Source organism: Ruditapes philippinarum, unplaced genomic scaffold (genome assembly GCF_026571515.1).
Source record: "Ruditapes philippinarum isolate M1 unplaced genomic scaffold, ASM2657151v2 ctg193_1_1_1_1, whole genome shotgun sequence".
In the NCBI taxonomy this organism is placed as follows: Eukaryota; Metazoa; Mollusca; class Bivalvia; order Venerida; family Veneridae; genus Ruditapes; species Ruditapes philippinarum.
This window is the reverse complement of record NW_026861762.1, coordinates 107,977-132,279: the sequence shown is the minus strand read 5'-3', so window position 1 is coordinate 132,279 and position 24,303 is coordinate 107,977. Positions and strand designations below refer to the sequence as shown.

Here is a 24,303-nt window from a genome sequence, read left to right as displayed (position 1 = left end):
TCAGTACATGAAGTCCTAACACAAAATATCAGTGATCATTTTGATTTTATATATGATTGAACACATTTGTAGGAATATTCTCCTTCATTTTTAATTGGTTTTGCAATCAAGGACACATTTAATTAAGGGCGGCAATGATTAAAGATTTTTTATTGACAGTTTGTTTATCTTAAGCAGCGGCGGCAATGATTAAAGGCTGTATAATGTCACTTTTGTGAAATAATGATTGTTAAAAGTTCCGATCTTTAACAGTTTATTGTTAAGAGTAAAAACTGTCATCTTTAATAAGAATGGTTATAGATTTTTTTATACGCAATGTGAAAAAACGGGAGGGGAATTGTCCGCTCTGCTAAAAAATGGGAGGGGAATTGTCCGCTCTGCTAAATTAACGGGAGGGGAAAAGTCCGCCCTATTAAAATAACGGGAGGGGAAATGTCCGGGTTGTGAAAATAATATGGAAGGGGAATCGTCCGGGAGGGGGATTGTCCGGGATTCAAAGGAATAATATCTAACCAATTGCAAATACACATAGGTACTTAAAATATTTGATGTAAATAAAATAAGAATCCCTGTAAAGCAAATATAATAGTATGTATATCATATAAAATTTAATTTTATTTTTTGTATTAGTTTAATATTGAATCATTATGGTACAAAATAAACTTGAATTTGATGCATTCAAATCATTAAAATAAATATCATACTTTCAAAAACATATCAATATTAGTCTGGTATCAACATTTTTCCGTATTATCCATGCAGCCATAGAAAGGTAAAAAAAAAATCTGCCTATAAAAATCTTCCGTTGGCACTCCATAATTTTTTAAACACAAGTCTTAATCCAGTTTACTCAGTTCATTATGTTCATTACACCTGTGACCTCAATTTGTTAACACACATCAGTTACATCAGACGCTACGGACACTCCAGACGCTACGTCACTTGACACCTTCATATATACATGTAATCTTTGAAGAGTACTGACTACTGGATTATAATTGGACTTAATTATTTTGTCTCTCTGGGTGTTAAAACAGGTATTATTTAACTGATTAACGGACAATTAAAAGGTGTGAAAGTCGTTTAAATCAGACAAAACAATGCATTGGGACCAGATAATTAGGGTCGCTTGTCACATATGACAGGGAGTCGTTTAATTCAGACCATTTATATAGGAAAATACGTTGGGAGGACTGAAACAAGGTCGGATAAGACAGGGAGTCGTTTAAATCAGGGGGTCGCTAAGGCAGTCACGACTGTATATGTATATAATTATGCAAATAAAACAATTTTAAAACATCAAAGAATATGTAAAATGTGTACTGCAAATATTTGTGCACATTATATTTAATCAATGATTTATATGCATTCATTTTTTAATTGAAAATTTGACTTAGAATTTATAGAAAATAAATTTCTAATTATCTCCCTTTATTTACATGAAATGTTAAATTGGGTAATATCTTCATAAATAATGCTTATTGGAACTTACAATATTGACAAATCTTAATTTGAGAATCATCTTTATGAAATAAAACCATGAAAAAAATGTGTTACAGGATCTTTAACAAGTATAAAACCCATTTAAACATTTGACCCATATCAAACTTTTCAATTACAAATGATATCATCTCTGTTGCATATAATTGAAAATGTTGTCAGAAATGAGGAAGATGTCCTACATGTGAACTCAGACACTCCAGTATGAATGGAGCATGGCTGAAATCATAACTTCAGTAAAGAAATATCAATAATTGTATGCAATATCACAAGCAGAGGGGGTCTGATATAAGACTGTCAGAACCCATTATAAACTTAATGAATGACTTCGTACAAACAATAATACAATGTACCCTACAACATGTTTTCCATTGTAAATAATGCATTTACATCAAAAGAGGAATGTATTTCTGTCTCTTTAAAATCTTTACTGACTGGAATGTTTGTCTGATATCTAAATGTATGAATGCAAGGCAAGTTCTTACAAGAGGGTTCTGGTTGCCAATTGACAAGGCTGAATCACATAACTGCAATGAATATTATATAACATTTTATGAGAACAGACATCACTTTTTGGCAGAATATACCGCTATTAAACTGCTTCGTACAAAACTATATCTTCATAAATATTTAAATGTTCCTTTTCTAATGGTATAATTTATTAAAGAGAATGATATTTTGGCAGGGATGGGAAGTTGCAAGTTATAATAGATGTACAACTGTCTGTTTTATATGTTTAAGTATTACTCCATTGTCTACTATATCTATATAATCTAGCTAATATTTCACACCTTTCAGTGATTTTTCCAAGAAATAAACTTGGCTGCTTTTCACCTTCCATATTTTCATCTAAAAGGGAAAATTACAGTTTCCTAGAAATTATATTAATAAAAATTTCAGTCATTATATATAAAGCTAGCTAATCATTTTGATCAGTTAGGCTTAAAATGTCTGCATTGTTTGTTTAGCTGTTCCAGTGTGGCTAGAAAATTGTAGTTCTTCTTTTTTGTTTATATTGTTTATGTAGTAAAAAATAGGCTAGCACAGAGGCAATAAATAGAATTTAAACTTATTTTTCATTATGGAATAGGTGAAAAATAGTCACTATTGTTCAACATTCATTTTGAAGAGTTCTTTATTTTGTACATCAAGAAGAATGTAGCAATAGCATCTAATATATGGATAACTGCTAATGAATTAAATTAAGCTTCACCAGATAGATGACAGGTAATCTAAATAAAGCTATATCATGTATACCGATGTTTAAACTTTACCTTAGCTGTAATTGTTTCATAGTTAAGATAGTCTCTTTGAAATCTAGTACATATAAAAATACCATTTTAAATCTTATTATATTATGTCAAACAAATGTGAAACAGTTATCTGTCAATATATTCATAATATTACACATGGAAAACAAAACGAGAAATACTTTTATCAAATTTTAACAAATCACAAAATCCCAACAGCCAGGGCATATAATGATGACCATTCTTTGAAGGTGTGAGACGAATCCCTTGAGATGTTAATGTTGCAAATGAAAGAATCTGCAAAAACCCCCCTCCACCTCCAATCGCCTTCCCACCGACATTTACTGTATCCTTTGGGAAACTTTATTAAAAATCTTACAAATATTCAGAAACACATTGATGCTAATACTATCCTTAAATAAATGTCAAAGTCAAAACATGTAACCTTGGAACTGAAAAAAAAAATGATGACAGTTTAATGTAATGGATTAGAAAGCAATTTCATGTTATATTCAACACTTCTAGGTGCTTCCAAGTTAAAGCAGGGCATGTTTCTACCATGTTAAATGGATAACAGCAAATTCAATGTTACATTGGACTTAAGCACTTTCCCTTATTGTAAAGCAAACACCATAATTAATGAAGAGGACAAACCTTAGTATTTCTTTAATTTTCTTTTTTCACAGCCTGTCACAAAGGATCTTTTCAGCAAACAATTCTTGGGAATATAAAGTAATTCCAATATCCGGCCTAATAAATATGCTTGGCTAAATCTATAGAATTGAGGTCTGAATCCTGCTGACTTTACTGAGAACAGAGTTTATAACGATATTAATCAATAATCAATCAATCAGATTTTAGAGTGATATATCATTGTAGTATTTTATACTATATCATTATTTAATGGTCTTTTTTTAATGAGATTATTGATTTTTATTATCAGTTGAATAAATAGGGGAATTTATTTCAATTTTCTTTAAGAATTTACTTTTTAAATGAAAAGTTTCTATAAATATTTTACATATAATTATTACATATGACACTTCATACAGCAACTGAAAAAAAGCTTTTTCACATTTGTTGATTCTTTGGGAATTCATTTCCAGGTTTGATGCATTAAAATAGCTGTTTTGTACTGAAAGACTTGAAATCATTCTTGCAATTAAATTGGTGATATTGGGTTTCCTTCAATAGGAAAGAATTAATACAAACTAAATGAAGTTGATGTGTTGGAAGGAGGTATAGCAGTCTCTGAGGCTGTCACATTGTCACAGCAATATATCATGTGTACACACAATAAGGTAGTGTATCATCATCTTATGTCTACGAGAAGTATCTTAATTATGCTACCCTTAAGTAATAACATTAACAGAATATGTCATATGATATGTTCCATAAAATATCACCAGAATATACCATTATGCTATATTGTTAAAGTAGCTTTTAATGCTAGGTAAACTGTTAAATTGTTAAAAACACAACAAGAAAATATCATTTACAAATGCTAGGAACTTAGGAGAAAATTTTATTTGCAAAGTTTGCGATGCGGGACAACATCACCAGAAAATAAGACCAAAACAGATTTAACCATTGTGCTAAACTTACTAGCTGTCTGGTCATATGGACAGGAAATAAAGAAATCTCTGTTTCTATATAATTACTATCTAAGTAAAAAAAGTCTGATTGTGGAAGCCAGAGAAAATCTGTTTGTTCTATAGATAATGGATATTGATGACAGATCAAACTGTCAGTGGAGAAATAGGGCGGGGATTCTTGTACAAATTTATCTACCGAGTTTCATTCCAAAGTGTTTCTTTTATGTTGGTCTCTAAACTTAAATCAAAAATTGACCACACCTAAACTTTAACTGTATTTAAATTTACTTTCAATTCTTTGAAAACATTGTGATTTAAAAGAAAAATGCCACTGACAGATTTTACACTGCTTCTTTCCCAAATTTTTTCTCTCTCTAAAATCTGCTAATTAGAATTTATAAAGTATTAACAAAGTTAACACTAGAAAAAATTATTTTCTCTAAACTGTTACAGAATCTTCACAGATGAATCATTTCAAAAAAAAATTCTGAAAAATACAAAGGGATGGGGGAGATTTTTCAAGAATAGATTTCATTGTAATCAAGTTTTGCTAATTAACTGGTAATTAAACTTTAAAGTAATTAAATATTTGAGCCGTGTCATGACAAAACCAACATAATGGGTTTGCGACCAGCATGGATCCAGACCAGCCCTCGCATCCGCGCAGTCTGATCAGGATCCATGCTCTTCGCTATCAGTTTCTCTACTTGTTATAGGGTTGTAAGCGAACAGCATGGATCCTGATCAGACTGCGCGGATGCGCAGGCTGGTCTGGATCCGTGCTGGTCGCAAACCCAATATGTTGGTTTTGTCGTGACGCGGCTCATTTTTGCTTATACAGGATGTTAAAATACATGCATGATTGTAACACAGTCTCATTCAGTGTGCTGAAGAAAAGATAGCAACATTATACTTATTTAACGAGCTTCACAGACATCTAAAAGCCCAAAAATATGAAATTTGAAAATCAAACAAAAGTTAAACTAATCAAACAAAAGTTAAACTCGCAGTTTAACCTTTCACCCCATGAGCATATTGTGAAAAATGGCCGTTTTCATTGGAAAGCCTCCTGTTACAAGTTCAAACTGCTATAAAACTATGAAAAATGCTTCAATACTGATGAAACTTGGCACAAATGTTGACTGGACCATAGCTTCTGTAACATTTTTTCACTGTTTCAGGCCTCAAAAAACTGTCAAAACACATCTTTATGAGGTAAAAGGTTTAAAGCACTTTTTAAAAGAATGGTATGCACGTACATCAAATGGTGTAAAAAAAAATCCCGAAAAAAAATATTGCCAGTCCCGTCCTTTCAAAAACCCTCAGTGGAGTGCCTTTAAACATTTTATGTTTAGTCTAATCTATGATTACTCTAAATACTGATGGAACTATTTATAACTATACAATTACTTATAATAAAAAAAATAATATAATTACTTTCAACAACCTGTATATATGCTCTCTAATTAATTAATTGAATATATACAAGTTGGAAATTAAATTTTTAATGGAAATGTTTTTGCTGATGCTAGAGAAATGAATTAATAGATAAATCAAGAGTGATTGATGACTGGTTGAGGGGATTTGTGTAAATAAGCTCTAATTCTGTGTTAACCTTTAACCTGCTGTAACCAAGGGTTATTATCCTTAGCAACAAATTGTTGTGTGACCCAAGGCTCTATACTTTTGGTAACACAATTTTGGTAAAATGATATTGAAATCTAAGGTTAATGCACACTGATCAATACATACATTTGCTTGTCAACATAATTACATTTGCCATACATTTTTGATATCTGGTCAAATGTAGATAAGATATACTTTTAGTTTTTATTAAGTTGATTTTTTTTTTTAAAAATCCTGTGATATACAGTTATTTTGCGACAAACTATAAAAGTACTTTTAGACAGATTTTTTTTTTTTCCTTTTATTACGTGTAAGTGAATTTATTGTGTATATGCATGTATATGTGTGTTTTAATCTGAATGAAAACCAATCAATCAATCAATCAATCAATCAATATCCCTGCAACTTTGAATAGACTATTCCAAAATCAAAGCACACTAATTCAGCAGATTTTCGGTTAATCTCCATAATATATAAAACTAGTAAAGGATAGATTGGATATATTGATGTGTATAACTTATTAATAACAACTATCAGAGTGCTGCAGAACTTGACTGCAACAATGTAGCAGTTTGTTAATCAGACCCAGTAAGATACAATATGGTTGTTGCCGATATACTGTGAAGATAATTCCTGTCACCCTGACAATAAATTAAGTAAAGGGAAGATAGATGATTTAATATCAGAGTGATTGATCTATAACAGATGCCAGATTATCTTATACTTGAAAAACAATCATTTCATCACTACTCCTACATTGAATGGAACTGTAACTGACTTGAAATATATCTATTTATCATGCAATACTACTAAGATCTGCAGCATAATTAAAAGTGTATATGCTGCCTATATTTAACAAATTTTTTGTGAGAAAAATCCAAAATACCTGTACAAAAGAAATAATAATGCCTGTGTAATTTTCTTTAGAAGCAAGAGTTAAAATCCTACTTAGAATAACAGTTTAATATTTTGTTCAGAAACATTTTATCCTGCTAACAAAGAGTTTCCATGTGTATCAAATAACAGAGACATTCTATGTTAAAACTCTTACCACAACTGACCAAAAGATTATGTAAACAACATAATATGCTACCTATTTTTCTGTTTGATATGTTTCAAAAGATATAGCTTTATATCAAAACAACTCTGGAAAAAAACTTCGAAAAAAATTACAATAACATTTTAACTTTCAAATCAATCCATTTATCATGATATTGTTTAATATGATATATAAACTTCTTAGAATGCACCTTGAAATAAACAAGTTTAAATTAATTTAAACTTTTGCAATTTAAACTTTTGTTTTTGTTTGTTTGTCTGGGTTAATAACCAGATTTACCTAGTGAAGAGTTGTGAGCTGAAAGTATTTAAAAATCCAAACATCTGAGCGATTAAAAAAACCTGCATGTTTGATGACATGATTGCATGAAAAATCATTTTTTTCCAAAATAAAAATGACTTTTTTTTTATAAAAACATAGCACATCAGATTTCTTTATGTGAAATAACACATATTAGAATGTCATCAAGTGTGATCCATCAAAAAAAAAAAAAAAAGATTTCTCTCGTGTTTCTTTTTTTTTTGTTATTTTCTCACAAAAACTAAAAGACTTCCTTCATATTTTTGTCATTTTTTTTTTTCAAACAAACATTTTATGATCGTCAGCTTTAAAGAAACTTCAAACAAATGTTGATCGTAACATGAAAATGTTACTCATGTATTTCTGATTTAACCTACTGTGTTCAATAATTTAGAACTGTATGAAGATACTACAAGAAATTAGACTGTAGCTTACACGCCCATGGTTTTTTTTATCCTTGATTAAAATATTTGTATAATCATGTATATAACTAATATCTCTTTGACATAAACAATAAACTTACTTTTTTTACTTATATAGGTAAAAATATGCAAAAATGTATTCTTGTTATATATTTTACATTTTATTATTAATTATATAACTATCTATAAACCAGTTCTCTTTTTTGCAGCTGTTATTACAATTCTATGATTTGACAATGAAACTCACAGATTTTAATTAACTGATGCATTCAACATAACTACTGTGAGGACAACTTTTAGATTTTAGAACATGTATTGAGTCTTCTTCCATGACTTTGTTTAAAACACCCTATGATAACCAGCAAGTCACCTTTCCATACAGTCAAGGTTCATATAAACTGCTCCTTGAGTGACTCATATTGCTTTAGGAGACACAACAAAAATATAAGCTAGGATATGATTGCTAGCTAATAATTGCTATATTTATGAAAGACAATCCTTGCCAGACAATAACATTATAAGTCAGCTTGAACTATTTCATAATATGATGATACAGCAAAAAATCTCCAGGGTTTTCATTATTTAGACAAGTGTTGTACAAATATTGCTGGACAATATGCCATAGATAACAGACACATGTTTGAAGTGCAGTTGCAAAATATGAGAGAACATGGCATAAAATATTGTAACTGTGTATAAATCAAGAAACAAACACAACTGTCTTGTAACTGAATAGACGATATTTGCCTTCTGACCTTTATCTTTACCCAGTCAGGACCAAACATTTAGTCATTATGTTTTATTACATATATCAATTATATAATGCCCCTATAATATAGTTCTATAGATATAAAAAAAAAAACAACCAGAAAAAATTAAAGCCACAATAACACCATTAACAGACACTTCTTGGAATGTTTTTTTTTTCCCCTGGCCTCATTGATAATTATTCAGTGATCATTATTATTTATTGGAAATCAACTTTCATGCATATCGTGACTACAGTAATCCAGTTCATTAAATACATAATCAATGAATACTCTGCGGCAGGAAATTACTGTTTTGGGAAATAATTTCTGAACTTTTGGCCCATGAAATCAAATGATTTAAAAGATACCCTTTTGTAACCATTTCTTCATTTATCTCACTTATATCTTAAAACTGCAATGCTAGGGAGTTCATCAGATATGAATCCTTTGGGAAATTATACCAAATCATGTATAAAATATTGAATTTTAAAATTAATGCTTTAAAACACAACAATGAAAATATAAGCAAAACTCAATTTAGGATTGGCTAAATAATAGCCAATATTAATACTTTTTGAAGACCTACTGAAAACATTGGTCAAAAACAACAACAACAAAATTCAGTTATAAGTATTTGTAATAATCATACTCAAGGTCAAGGGCAATAGATAAATTGATTTTTTTCCTAATACTTTTTCTCCAATTCCAATGTGGACCATAAAAAAGCAATTTAAAACAATAAAAACATCTGCACATCAATCAGGCTACATAAATCGGCAATCATCCCCTGTCACAGATTAGTTTGTCATCAATATCCATTATCTTTAGAACAAACACACTTTCTATGGCATTTATTGAGCATTCAGACATCTCACTTTGATGGCAATTATACGTTCAAAGAGGACTTTATTCTATTATCCTTATATCTAAGATATTTCACATCTAAATTCCCTTGAGGCCAATTTTTCTAATTTCGTTCCCATTATCTTTCATCATCAACTTGACAAAGTGTCACTAAAGCATAAGATTTTTATTGGTTCTATTCCTAGTGTTGACATAATTAACCTTTGTCTAAAGAGGTGAAAAAGATCAAATGAATGCTGAACTTCATATGTAGTTTACCTCATGGTAATAACATCAATCAGGAAATATATTTTTTTATAGATTTGTTATAATGTATTTGATACTAAACATGAGTGCTTTCACAAATGCTCAGTCCTTTAAATTTCACAATTCACGATGACTTATGATCAATAGATTCAATACACGTTTTCATTTTCTTATCTGACCTTGAACTTACAATTGTGACCTTGACCTTGACTAAATGCACCTGGATTTAAAGCACTGTATGCCTCACAATGTTAACAATTTGTTAAATCCATCTATGTACAAATCTATGTTGAAGTTTTCACTATGGACATGTGTTTTTCTCTCACCTCTAAGTGTGACCGTCACTTTGACCTCAAAATCTGCTTCATATGTGTAACAATAAGTCAAATGATGGTAAACATTTGTGTTAAGTAATACTAAGACCTCCCCTTGCACAACAGAAGATATGCTCTAGCCAAAACCTTCACATTTACTCATCTCTCTGGTGACCTTAACACCTGATGATTGTGAATATTCTATATATATAAACTACTCAGTTATTCATGCAACATATTGTCATATTTTTGTTAAGATTCAATCTTACCTCTTCACTCTCAAAAACATGACAGATGATTTTTGCCTGTTTTCTGCGTCTCATAGAATCTGTGTCACCAGGACTACCAATCAAGCGTCTACGTGCCATGATGACTAGAATTTCACCAATATCGGCTATATAGGAGATTGTTCTTAATGAATGGTCCATCATGATCTCCTGATGTTAAAGAAAAGTAATACAAATATTATATATAATGTTAGAAGCAACAAAATGTCCTTGTATGTCAGTTATATCAGGCAGAATTATTTACAAATCTATAGCTCAATGCAGCAGAGCTTCCTTACATCAATGTATTTAACAGTGTTTTACATGGTTAAACTTTATGTAATTGTTGATTAATTGGTTTTACTTCTACAGCAAATCAATCAGGTCATAACAGTAAAACAGATAAAACGGTTTATGGCATTGATAAAAAGGTTTACGGCAGTAACATGTAATGTCTTTCAGTATATTATAATAATATAATTCTATCTTTAATTTGTGGCAACTAAACAGACACATGTGACCATTGCTGACCAAATCTGATTATGGTCTGCACTGTTCACTATTCAATCAGTACTTATTTTGAAAATTCCTCCAAAAATGATTAATGGTTTTGTCCAAATTGAAAGATGGACAAGTTCATTTAAGATAATTATGTAGTGTTGTAAGGGTAAACATAATACATACATACAGAAAAGTATTATTATGATATAAGATAAAATTTGCATGAGAATCAGTTAAGTTACAAATAGTATTTAAGTATTTAACAGAGATTTTCAAATAAAATCACACACTATCCTATATTTAATGTAATCTTAGCAGGGTAGATTTTATAACAATAGAGTTCCCTAGATTATCAATGCACTGAAGATATTTTACCTTTGTGACAAAACCCATTTAAAACCAAAAACATGATCAATTTGAAACTAGATCTATCATTAAATGTGATTAATACACCCGCAAAACAGATTTGGAAATGAGGATGTTACTAGTAACAGAATACCTTGTTAAAGAATTGAAATAGAGTAATGGTTGTGGGCAAAAAAAGATAGTTGTGGTTCTTGTATGTTGCATTTCCTTTCAATGTGGTTGACCATTGATGAAATTTTATTGATTTACTCTGTAATAAGTCCAGAAAGACAAGGAAAAGGAACAAAGGGCAATAACTCTATAAATACTGAAGATGGAGTTATGGTTATTGTACACTGCACTTCCTCTCATTATGCTTGACCATTGTATGAAGTTGTATTGAATTCCAACTACCAGTTTTCAAGTTATGCACTGGACAAAAAAGTAACAAAGGGCAATAACTGTAATTAGTCCAAATAGTTATGGTTCTTGTGCACTGCACTTCATCTCACTGCCCTTGATCATCGTATAAAGTTTCATTGAATTCCAACCATTAATTTTCAAGTTATGCAATGGACAATAAAAAGTAACAAACGGCAAAAACTTTTAAATAAGTCAAGAAAAGAGTTATAGTTTCTGTGCACTGCACTCCATCTCAATATACTTGACCATTGTATGAAATAGTATTGAATGCCAACTAGCAGTTTTCAAGTTATGCTCTGGACAAGAAAAAAGCAATGGAAAAGTAACAAAGGGCAATAACTCTATAATTACTCTGGACAGAGTTAAATTTCTTGTGCACTGCACTTCCTCCTATCATGCTTAACCATTGTATGAAGTTGTTTTGAATTCCAACCAGTATGTTTTAAGTTATGCTCCAGACAAGGATAAGTACCAAAGGGCAATAACTCTGTAATTTGTCAAAATGGAGTTATGGTTCTTGTGCACTGCACTTCCTCTTAATGTGCTTGACAACTGTATGAAGTTGTATTGAATTCCAACAAGTAGTTTTCACGTTATGCTCCGGCCAAGGAAAAGTAACAAAGGGCAATCACTCTGTAATTAGTCAAGATGGAGTTATGGTTCTTGTGCACTGCACTTCCTCTCAATGTGCTTAACCATTGTATGAAGTTATATTGAATTCCAACCATTAGTCTTCAAGAAATGCTTCGGAGAAAAAAAAGCAATGGAAAAGTAACAAAGGGCAATAACTCTATAATTAGTCAAGTTAGAGTTATGGTTCTTGTGCACTGCAATTCCCCTTATTATGCTTGACCATTGTATGAAATTGTTTTGAATTCCAACCAGTAGTTTTCAAGTTATGCTCCGGACAAGGAAAAGTAACAAAGGGCAGTAACTCTGTAATTTGTCAAGATGGAGTTGTGGTTCTTGTGTACTGCACTTCCTCTTAATGTGCTTGACCATTGTATGAAGTTATACTGAATTCCAACAATTAGTCTTCAAGTTATGGTCCGAACAAAAGAAAGCAATGGAAAAGTAACAAAGGGCAATAACTCTGTAATTACTTTAGATAGAGTTATGGTTCTTGTGCACTGCACTTCCCCTTATTGTGCTTGACAATTGTATGAAGTTGTTTTGAATTCCAACCAGTAGTTTTAAAGTTATGCTCCGGACAAGGAAAAGTAACAAAGGGCAATAACTCTGTAATTAGTCAAGATGGAGTTATGGTTCTTGTGCACTGCACTTCCTCTCAATGTGCTTGACCATTGTATGAAGTTATATTGAATTCCAACCATTAGTCTTCAAGTTATGCTCCGGACAAGGAAAATGCAACGGACCGCAGGACCGACAGACCACCGGGTGACCAAAACTTCGTTTCCGGGGTATAAAAATCAAAAGTTTATATTACATGGCAGGTCTTGAATTTGTAACAAATTTGCAAATACCTTAAATAAGATATTTATACTCCTTCATATACATGAGTTCATAACAAGAACCTACCTGAAGATCTGTATTGAGCACCATTATTTTCTCTGTTGACACAAACAAGTCAACTTCAGTACTGGGTTGGTTCTCACCTTCAGGAGCCTGAAATTGAGATAAAATATTTCAAGATTTCATTCTAAACATTTCTTTCAAAACTTCATTCTAAACATTTCTTTCAAGACTTCATTCTAAACATTTCTTTCAAGACTTCATTCTAAACATTTCTTTCAAGACTTCAGCCTGAACATTTCTGTCTAATCATAAAATGAATGAGGTAAAAAAAAACACAAGACTCCTCCTAAAATATACAAAGATTCCTTGCAGCAATGTCTATACTGTTTAACTATATTTACTGACCTGTAAGTGATTTATAATAAACTTCAGAAATAGCTCTTATTTCAAACTGAGGATATTGCTTGTAATCAATAGTTACTTTAACTTTTTAAAAAGGTCAAATTGAAACACATTACTGTCTTAAAGCTTTTGTTGAAAGCTGAAATATAATTTTTGATTTTGCAGTCATTTAACATTAATAAATTTTGTCATCTTTAAGCACCTTATTAAATTATTTCTGACGAATCTTTAAAAAAAGATTGCCACAAACTTAGATGTAACCATGAGGTTATGATGTAGACATAGCTGGCAGTAATTACAGTACATATCTGGCCATTTTCTGCTGTCTCCATTGGGAGTTCTTTGATGTATTATATGCTATATATCCATGGACTTTTACCCCTAGAGATGCTTATTTAATCAAATTCCTACACAACCTACCTCTGGCTAAAATTCATCTCTTTATTCCCTTATGTTTTTTTTTACATATCTCTGTCACTTGGGAGATATTTAATTCTTACCATTCGACACAAAGCAATATAGGTTGGATATTAAAGTTACAAGAAATCAATTTAATTTTTTTTTCTACAACTAATATGAACAAATCTCAACAATCAATTCAAATGAGACTCATCAACACAAAGATTTGCCTAAAGAGTATAAAGCTAAAGTAGTCATCATATCAAAATGCAATCTTTTTCTTTTCTTTTTTTTTCTCTTCATATTTTAAATGAAATTTGGAATATCTAACAAGCAACTCAGTGCAAAGTAAACACTTAGTGAAGACTTAACGAAGACTCAACTTAATGAATAATGACAGTATCAAAGGAAAATATCATAACTTTTTCTTGCTCTTAATATGATTTTATTACAAAAAAGAAGAGCAAAAAAGTAAGTTTTATGGAAACTGTGAATATATATCTTTACCAGGAGGTCTAAAGTAATAAATAAATAATGACAATGTTAGGTAAAAAGGAGAGCAAAAAGTACTCGGTAAAAAAGTTCATTATTCCAGCACACCACACAAACAGTAATTTCGTTACTTAAAGTAATAACTACCAATAGATTAATTATATCAGTAAATGCGGAGGTAATTCCCTTGAAACCATTTATTTTCCCCTTACTTGTAATGGGATGAAAAAAATCATTTATACTTGATCTATGGCCAAGGCCAAACCTAATTACGTATGTACCATATAAGGGAATTAGGAAACTGCATTCAGCTACCAGTAAGTTCAAAAAGGCATTAGGTACACTTTTACAAAATATTTGTAACTTCTCCAATTGCAAGGTAAAAACTTTGAAGATATAATTAAGTTATAATAAATTGCATGCTACTTCTACAACAACAACAACATAGAAACTGACTGAACAAACAAGCTTAGTAACAACAATAAATCTTTGTATAGAATAAAAACAACACACGAAACAAAAACAATTATCCACTGTTTCAAAACTTTTAATATACATGTATATGTATAAATTCTTACAGAATATAATAGTTCTAAGACTTTCTGAACGTGAATGAGGATATAGCCTCTCATAAAGGTTGATGACGGATTTAAGTAATAAACTTGAAATGTCTCCACAGAACACAGATGAGCTTTGTCAATCTCTACGGAAAAGACAATTTGACCGCACAACAATTTGCTGTCAGTTTGACAGCATGACAGCAGTACAGTTTGCTGTCAGTTAGACAGCAGTATAAAGTATAACAACACTCTTTAGTATAACAGCACTATTTGACAACAAAACAGTTTGACAATATGTAAATCTGACATCAAGACAGTTCCACCGCAAGACAGTGTGACAAATCTATATCGCCTCACTCCCAACCACCTAAGTGAGGGTCAAAAAACAAAACAAAAACAAAAAACTACAGAGAACATGAATCATAAAGAAACCAATTTCTGTAAAAGGATAATGTTAAATGAAACACTATCATACCAGAAATAATTGAGACTATGCACTTACTTCTGTTTATATCATTTTCATTTTGTAAATGTTAGAGGGCAAATATATAGAAACACAGACAGGAAATTAATTTGAAGACAAATTTTATATATAAGATGTTTTTTAAATGGTGTTCATTTACCTTTGGCCACATACTTTACATCTATTGCCATCAAGTCAGGTTACTAACAACTTTTAGCCCAAATTTTAGCATCTGTTTAATCATATTGTGTCACACTTTATTCTTTATTTAAGACCACCACAATAAAATACTATGTGAATGCTGTTTTTGTGTAATTAAAGTGGAACGAAATGGGTTTTTCCACTTATAGTCAAATAAATGCACAACTCAATAATAGCTCTATTAACATTAGTTTTTCTAATCATGTCAAAAAAACATTGAAAAGAGAACAAGAATTGACATCATGGTTATTTTGTTAAATTAGTTTGACTCAAATAACCTCTTAGATATTGCAATATAATATACTGCAACCATATATTCTCCTTAACCAGGTGCATTGTTAAATGGACTACCGTCCTGCTTTGAATTCCAAAAATGTATCCATTTTTTGTGTGCTTAGATATATTCCAAGGACATAAAGCTCAGAAAGAATAGTAACTCTGTGCAGAAATTAGTATATTGTGCATTTTATTGTGCATGTTATGCTCAACATTTTATCCCAAAACTGATTATTTGGGCCTAAATAGAGCATTTTTTCACTATTTGAGGCCTTAAAAGGGGGAGGGGTGGAAAAGCCATCAAAACACGTCTATATGAGGTAAAAGGTTTACAGAAACAAGATTTCATAACTTAAGTTGAATTTATAACATGGATTATAAAGAAGTAATCATTCCATCTACATCCATGACCTTTCAGCATGTTTTTGATGAAATATTTTGCTTCCATTTCTCTTATCATATGAAAAAAAGTTATATATCTACTAAAGCTTATTAAACATACACTTGCATTTTATTCATACATTGTTCATTCATGAAAAATTAATTTATTAATGCACAATTTCTATAGCATATATATTACATAATATCCAGATTGCATGATTTAAATGAATGCAGTATTTCATAATTTCCCATAGGCAATACAAAATACAAAAACATTGTTAATCTATAATTCAGGCTTATAAATTTAGCCAATTTCTTTAATTGTCTCTCTATCTCAGAAATACAAAATGTACTTTAGTGTGGCAAACACTAATCTAATATTTATCCAGTAAGCGTAGGAGTAATTTGATTTGAAAATTAAAAAAAATTCTGAGTTAGGTTTTAAGTTGTCTGAGTTTAATTATACATTGTATATAGTTTTAGCTTTAATTGTGTTAATTTGAGCCATCTAAAATCTGCTTCCTGGAACTAACCAGTACCAAAGTCATATGTGGAAACAAGACTGTGACTCCTGTAGGGCTTAGATTTATCATAACTGTGTCCAACAGACAGACAGAATCTACAAATCCTGGGTCCAAATGAAAAACAGAATCTACCATTCCTGTGTCCAACAGACAGACAGAATCTACCATTCCCATGTCCAACTGACAGACAGAATCTACAATTCCTGGGTCCAACTGACAGACAGAATCTACCATTCCTATGTCCAACTGACAGACAAAATCTACCATTCCTGGGTCCAACTGACAGACAGAATCTACCATTCCTGTGTCCAACTGACAGACAGAATCTACCATTCCTGGGTCCAACTGACAGACAGAATCTACCATTCCTTGGTCTAACTGACAGATACCATTCCTGGGTCCAACTGACAGACAGAATCTACCATTCCTGGGTCCAACTGACAGACAGAATCTACCATTCCTTGGTCCAACTGACAGACAGAATCTACCATTCCTTGGTCCAACTGACAGACAGAATCTACCATTCCTTGGTCTAACTGACAGACAGAATCTACAATTCGTGGGCTCAACTGACAGATAGAATCTCCCATTCCTGTGTCCAACTGACAGATAGAATCTCCCATTCCTTGGTCTAAATGACAGACAGAATCTACAATTCGTGGGTTCAACTGACAGATAGAATCTACCATTCCTTGGTCTAACTGACAGACAGAATCTACAATTCGTGGGTTCAACTGACAGATAGAATCTCCCATTCCTTGGTCTAACTGACAGAATCTACCATACCTGGGTCCAACTGACTGACAGAATCTACCATTCCTGGGTCCAACTGACAGACAGAATTCCTAGGTCCAACTGACAGACATAATCTACAATTCCTGTGTCCAACTGACAGACAGAATCTACAATTCCTGGGTTTAACTGACAGACAGAATCTACCATTCCTGGGTCCAACTGACAGACAGAATCTACCATTCCTGTGTCCAACAGACAGACAGAATCTACCATTCCTGTGTTAAACTGACAGACAGAATCTACCATTCATGGGTCCAACTGACAGACAGAATCTACCATTCCTGGGTCCAACTGACAGACACATAGACATACGGACAGAATCTACCATTCCCGGGTCCAACTGACAGACAGAATCTACAAGTCCTGAGTCCAACTGACAAACAGAACCTACCATTCCTAGGTGAAACTGTTAGACACACATCTTAATCATTGATACTGTTAATTATTAAATAGGCCTATTTTTGAGTTTCACTTCTGGAGGAAAACATCAGATAAACCTTTGTAATTCATTTCAGGAACAACAAGCAGGTGCTAAACCAACAACTTTAACTAGGTTAAAAACTTCCCAAAATTTCAAATCACTCTGACAGCAGTTAAAGGAGCAACTAATTCAAAATCAAAGGTATTATAGCCAATCAAAGCCAAGAATATAAATTTAAATATACAAAAGATTTCTAAGTAAATCCTCTACTGATCCATCTGAATTATAAGACCTTTTAGCTGCAACTTTTAACACAAACCTATAACAACCAGTAGTGACTTCTGAAATGAAGAATCTGTTGAAAATAAGAACATAAAACAATGCAATAGTCAAGCAATAGTATCTTATCCAACAAGTGATAACATATAGCTAGAGAAAGATGGGCAAAGTGGAACCTAGAACTAAACATGAAGTAATAAGAAATCAACACAAAAATAATCACAAAGAAAAACAATTGTACAACATTTATCACACAGCTGTGGCTGCAAATGAAAATCGAAAATAAAATTGGACAGGCTAATTGAACTGGTTACAATAACACTTATTTCAGTGTCAAAATTATGCTGATTTCTATTAAATTGATATCAAGGTATGTATTTTAAACAGAAACTTTTAAAACCTTTTAGTTGTGGAAGAAGAATTTACCATCATCTGAGTAACTATGCCTTTAAATCTCTTCTTCAATAGAATGCATTTGAATTTTGTGAAAATTTACCACAACATTAACAATAATTTTAATCATGAATGGTCTGTTTATTCAGTATCACAACAACAAATCAAAAAAAAACATGTAGCTGTTTTACAATCAACTATCTTTGTGAAATACAAGCCAAAAAAGCTTTGCGCACGGTGAAAGCTCCACAAAATCAAGAGAATTCTAACCAGTGGTTTATCGTCGTCACTAAGTGGTGCTTCATCTCCTGATTTAGATGCCAGCTACAACAAAATAATACATCCTCAAATTTGAATTTTCTTATATAAGTCATAACAGAAACAACATGTCATAGAAATAAATGTACATTTATTGAAAATACCTGTCTACCAATCAATATGGCCAAACAGTATGATACCTCGATACTTCCATATCTTACCTTGGCATCTATATAAACCAACTTGTTAACCATTGCCAGTTTGGAAGAAATCCCATGGTAACATGTTACAAAATGAATGACAGACAAGACTGGTACCAGATTAAGGCTGAAGCTTTGTGCCTTATATTGTTGTAAAGAAGGAGGTACACTTGACAAAGGCATTCAATGCATTACTCTTAAAACATCAATATCAGACATAATTTTCATTAGAAAAAACCTAAAAATTTAAGTCACATTTAATACAACCTGTTCTAGAACACAGGACAACATCCATATAAATCTACACAAAACACACATCTACATATCACTCCATTAAAACTATATACTCACATACATGAAATTAAAGCAAATGAAAAATCACATGTAGAAAAAGCAAAATGAAAGTAGAAAATGAAAAAGTAAAATTGCACTATTTGATGTACCTTATAATGATGGCCAAAATGTATGTGTCCTACAGTCTGAGAAACAACAGAAACAACAGTTAGCAACAAATTACACAAACATACAAACATATATATGCCGACATTTTTAGCTGGTAATAAAACCACATTCAAAGCCAACTACTAAATTGTTCAAAATTTTATTTCCCTATTATGCTTATATTTGAAAGTGTACTGGAAGGTATAACTAATTACTTGGCACTTAAAGAATTATATTGTAATAAAGCAGTCAATTTGTGATTATTTTCTGAAAAGAGCAAGGTTGGTCTATATATCTCATCTAAGTGAATGAGAAAGTAGAAAAATATTTCCTACATAGTTCCTAAGGGCAAGGTTATTAACAGAGAAGAAAACATGCATAAATAGATAAAATCACACAAGCATTCGCTGTTATTATTGCATGTTTTTAAATATTTGACTCAGGCACTATGTAACAATATCTGAGGGCCTCATAGTTTATAATCAAATCATAACTATCAAATAACATTGCACTTACACATGGGAAAGATGAACCAATTTCTTTATACAAAAAAACAAATGGGGCATTACTGAATCTGATTTGCACTTTTATGCAAGTTTGTCTGAAAGCAACTGGGTTTGTGCTTGAGTAATGCGTCCTCGTGCTTTTGCAGATGTCAAATGCATGAAAAACTATGCTTTAACGTTCTTTTGATTCAAATATTTCTTTTATGTTCAATAATAAATATTGCCGAAATAATTCTATGTAATGGACTTGCACTCTTTTAAATATGGTACTTTATTGGTAATTTTTTGTCATATCAAATAAAATTGCAAACTCAATAGAATTATTGTCAAACTGCATGGATATTTGGCTTGGTTTCTATGTAATCGTGGCATTAAAGCTGTAAAATATGCAAAATATGCTCAAGATTTAGCCAAGCTTTGCTTTTTAAACATGATACTCTGTATGTAAAACCACTTTACTTCAAATAATATTAAAACAAAAGTTGTAATGGATCAGTGCACTTGGCTACTTGCAGTGCTTGATAGTAAAACAAGAGTCATATAACTATTTCATATTTGGTTTCAACAATCTTCCATATTATCAAACAAAATTTCAATACATAAATTGTATCCAGTATTGAGTAGGAAGCTTAAACTTATATGAAACTCTATCCTATTTCATAAGCGAGCAATTATGGGTCTTTGTCAGTTATATACAACTATGACCCTGACAGCATGTGTAAAGCTTCAAATTTGGTTATAATAATAATAATAATAATAAAGACTTTATTTAAAGAGGCAACATAGTTAGGCATGCCCAGTCTTCCCTATGAGCCTCTATCAAATATAGTACATAGTGTAAACATAGAACTTCATTTATGGGCACAACCTCAAAAAGGAACTCCTAACCACAAAATAAACAAGAGCTGTCGGTAGGACAGCATGCTCGACTATTCTTAGTGCTTGATAGTAAAAAAAATGCCTGATACAGTTACCTCCTCCTGTTTACAGGTTGGGGTCATGATGGTGAACAAGTGTGCAAAGTTTCAAAGCCATATGTCAATGGACTTTGAAAATATTTGAACTATTACAAAAACTTTAACATAAATTCTAAGTCGAAAAAGGGGCATAATTCTGTCAAAATGCTTGATAGAGTTACCTCCTCCTGTTTACAGGTTGGGGTCATGATGGTGAACAAGTGTGCAAAGTTTCAAAGCCATATGTCAATGGACTTTGAAAATATTTGAACTATTACAAAAACTTTAACGTAAATTCTTAGTCGAAATAGGGGCATAATTCTGTCAAAATGCTTAATAGAGTTACCTCCTGCTGTCTACAGGTTGGGGTCATGATGTTGAACAAGTGTGCAAAGTTTCAAAGCCATATGTCTATGGACTTTGAAAATATTTGAACTATTACAAAAACTTTAACGTAAATTCTAAGTCGAAAAAGGGGCATAATTCTGTCAAAATGCTTGATAGAGTTACCTCCTCCTGTCTACAGGTTGGGGTCATGATGGTGAACAAGTGTGCAAAGTTTCAAAGCCATATGTCAATGGACTTTGAAAATATTTGAACTATTACAAAAACTTTAACGTAAATTCTAAGTCGAAAAAGGGGCATAATTCTGTCAAAATGCTTGAAAGAGTTACCTCCTCCTGTCTACAGGTTGGGGTCATGATGGTGAACAAGTGTGCAAAGTTTCAAAGCCATATGTCAATGGACTTTGCAAATATTTGAACTATTACAAAAACTTTAACGTAAATTCTAAGTCGAAAAAGGGGCATAATTCTGTCAAAATACTTGATAGAGTTACCTCCTCCTGTCTACAGGTTGGGGTCATGATGGTGAACAAGTGTGCAAAGTTTCAAAGCCATATGTCAATGGACTTTGAAAATATTTGAGCTATTACAAAAACTTTAACGTAAATTCTAAGTCGAAAAAGGGGCATAATTCCGTCAAAATGCTTGATAGAGTTACCTCCTCCTGTCTACAGGTTGGGGTCATGATGGTGAACAAGTGTGCAAAGTTTCAAAGCCATATGTCAATGGACTTTGAAAATATTTGAACTATTACAAAAACTTTAACATAAGTGGTTACGCCGACGCCAGGGTGACTGCAATAGCTCTACTTATTCTTATCGAATAGTCGAGCTAAAAAACATCTTTTAGAAAAAGATTGCTTTTAAATGATGAAACCCTGTCTCAAGTTTTCTCAGTGTGGCAATACCACGTGACATTGACGTCATTTTCGGCATCATTTCCAAGACAAATGTTGCTCGATTCGGAAAAGAAAATACCCGTAAATATTTTATTTCTGTACCAATTTCTTTGGGATATGCACCAGTCTACGGGGAAAAATATAAGCTTTCCATAGAATATTGGATCTTCGTCAGTATATAAGCCATTTTATCAAACACTTTGCATAACCTTGGAAGTTGCTTGTATTAGAGTGGGCTTCAGTTGCAAGCTATTTCGTTTTCTGGCGTTATCTGGTCTACGCCATAATTTAAAAGTCAGGTTTACATCAACCGGGAGTACGGAAGGCAAAACTCTACCTAAATATGTTCATATTTTTATTATGAATGACATAAATCTTACATTTTTCTTCAATTGTCAATTCTGGCACCAGTTCCAAGTCGAAAAAAAGGACTACAGTTTAAAGCCGATTTTAGAATCCGTTGCAAATGCGAAGCAACATGCCTACCGTTCTCTTTCTACAATTTAGTTTTTCATTGTTGATCTTTCACAGAGAGATTGTGAAAAAAACTGATTGTTCCTTAAAGCAACAACACTTACTTGTATCGCAATAGTGCACGTCAAATCACGTAGATTTAGTCCTGTCGGAAAATAATGTTTGGTTTCGTTTTGAAGATGTTTAAAGTATTGCTCATCTTATCCTATGTAGTTAAATGTGTTTTATTCTATTTCACAATGGCGAAATTGATAAGAAATATATGTGCTCTCAGTGAGAGAAAGAGTTAATATAAAAACACGTTTGTATGATATGGAAAGGGTTACACTTTAACGCGAGTGTTGTTAAGCTAAAGGTATTTTTTCAGTTTATTTTTGTAAAGAGTAACTGACAAACAATGACACTCGTGAATGTGACGAACAGGTTCTTCTGTCCTCAAAAGAGAGACTTTTAAAAGGTATATATTTTTTCTGGAATTGTTGTATAATAAAGTTCTATAGAGTTTGATAAACTAAAACACAATTTGAACTTGGAACTTTGCCTTGTAAATCTGATAGAATTGTTACTTAGTTGCATTACTTATGATTCTCTATTTATCAAAAAGACCCAAAATAGCCATGAATAAGAACGAGAATGGACGCCATGTGGAGTAAACAAAGTAGAAAATAGTTAACAGATAAAAATTTTACAAACCAACATCCATCGATCACAATCAAATTTCTTGAAACAAAACATTCAACAAGACGGAAATAACAATGATTATCAATAATTATATAAATATTTACATTAACATCTGTAAAAGCAACATCGGCAAGATCTATGACTGGGGTCCATATGCCACTGATGCGTCCATTGAATAATTGATAGCTAACATAAGCTTAGTAAAATTACGATTACATTTGAAGAGTATATTCAAATTTTATCCTTCAACTGTCAAATGACTTACTTCTTTATTTACATATCAGATAATTCACTTATTTAGTATATGTTTATCATGTTTTAGATTTTGATGTGCGATCCTTTTTTAAATCTTAAAATGCTACAAAAAGCCTGTTGAGGACATTTGCAGGTCATGCCGCGTGCAATAATCTATGCATTTACAGCCAATGGCCACATCGATAAGAAATAGTCCCAAATAGCCCTATCGTTTTTATTCAGTTGAAAGAGACATTAATGTTAAAAAAGTTCTACTCGATTTAAATGTTTTCAAACCACAAATATTCCGTTCCCTTCCTCTCTTTACAATGTATATTGGTGAGCTCTCTGATAAAGCTGAGTTGACTGATATAATTAACTAAATTTGTCAGATATGCAGTTCATCAACAGAAATAAATGCAATTATAAAATAGATAGTGTTTAATAGTGTTCTTAAGTTAACGAAGTTATATCCAGTTCACGAAAACGGTTACCGTGGTTATCAAAACAGGATATAAAAATATTTTTTATCAACGAGTGCCACTGTGTTAAAAAGCTTAATCTATCATACTAAAAGATTGCTACAGGTTCTTTACATATATATACAAAGGCTCTTTACAAAAGAATAACATTTGACTTTAAAATTGCCGCGTCGAGGCGTAACCCTTTTTACATCATACAAATTCAAGTGATCCTGAATGTGCACGTTCATTGGACAGGCTAGCTAAGTCAATCAGAGCCTGAAACATTTTCAATTTTGCCGTTTTGGGCGATATTTAGGGTTTCTG

The 24,303-nt window shown here is 31.8% G+C and overlaps 1 protein-coding gene across 5 annotated transcripts in view; it reads right to left on the bottom strand.

The window, feature by feature from the left end:
• The window catches only part of LOC132716731 (uncharacterized), a 115,569-nt gene that overhangs the window by 52,917 nt on the left and 38,349 nt on the right, over positions 1-24,303 (bottom strand). For 3 of the 5 annotated variants that reach the window (XM_060700051.1, XM_060700052.1, XM_060700055.1), the window contains 3 exons: positions 18,794-18,847; positions 13,001-13,087; positions 10,196-10,363 (listed from right to left, as the gene is read on the bottom strand). In XM_060700051.1, the coding sequence (XP_060556034.1) occupies positions 10,196-10,363; positions 13,001-13,087; positions 18,794-18,847 (309 nt within the window). The remainder of the gene's footprint in view (positions 1-10,195; positions 10,364-13,000; positions 13,088-18,793; positions 18,848-24,303) is intronic. The other 2 variants (XM_060700053.1, XM_060700054.1) reach the window with 1 other exon arrangement.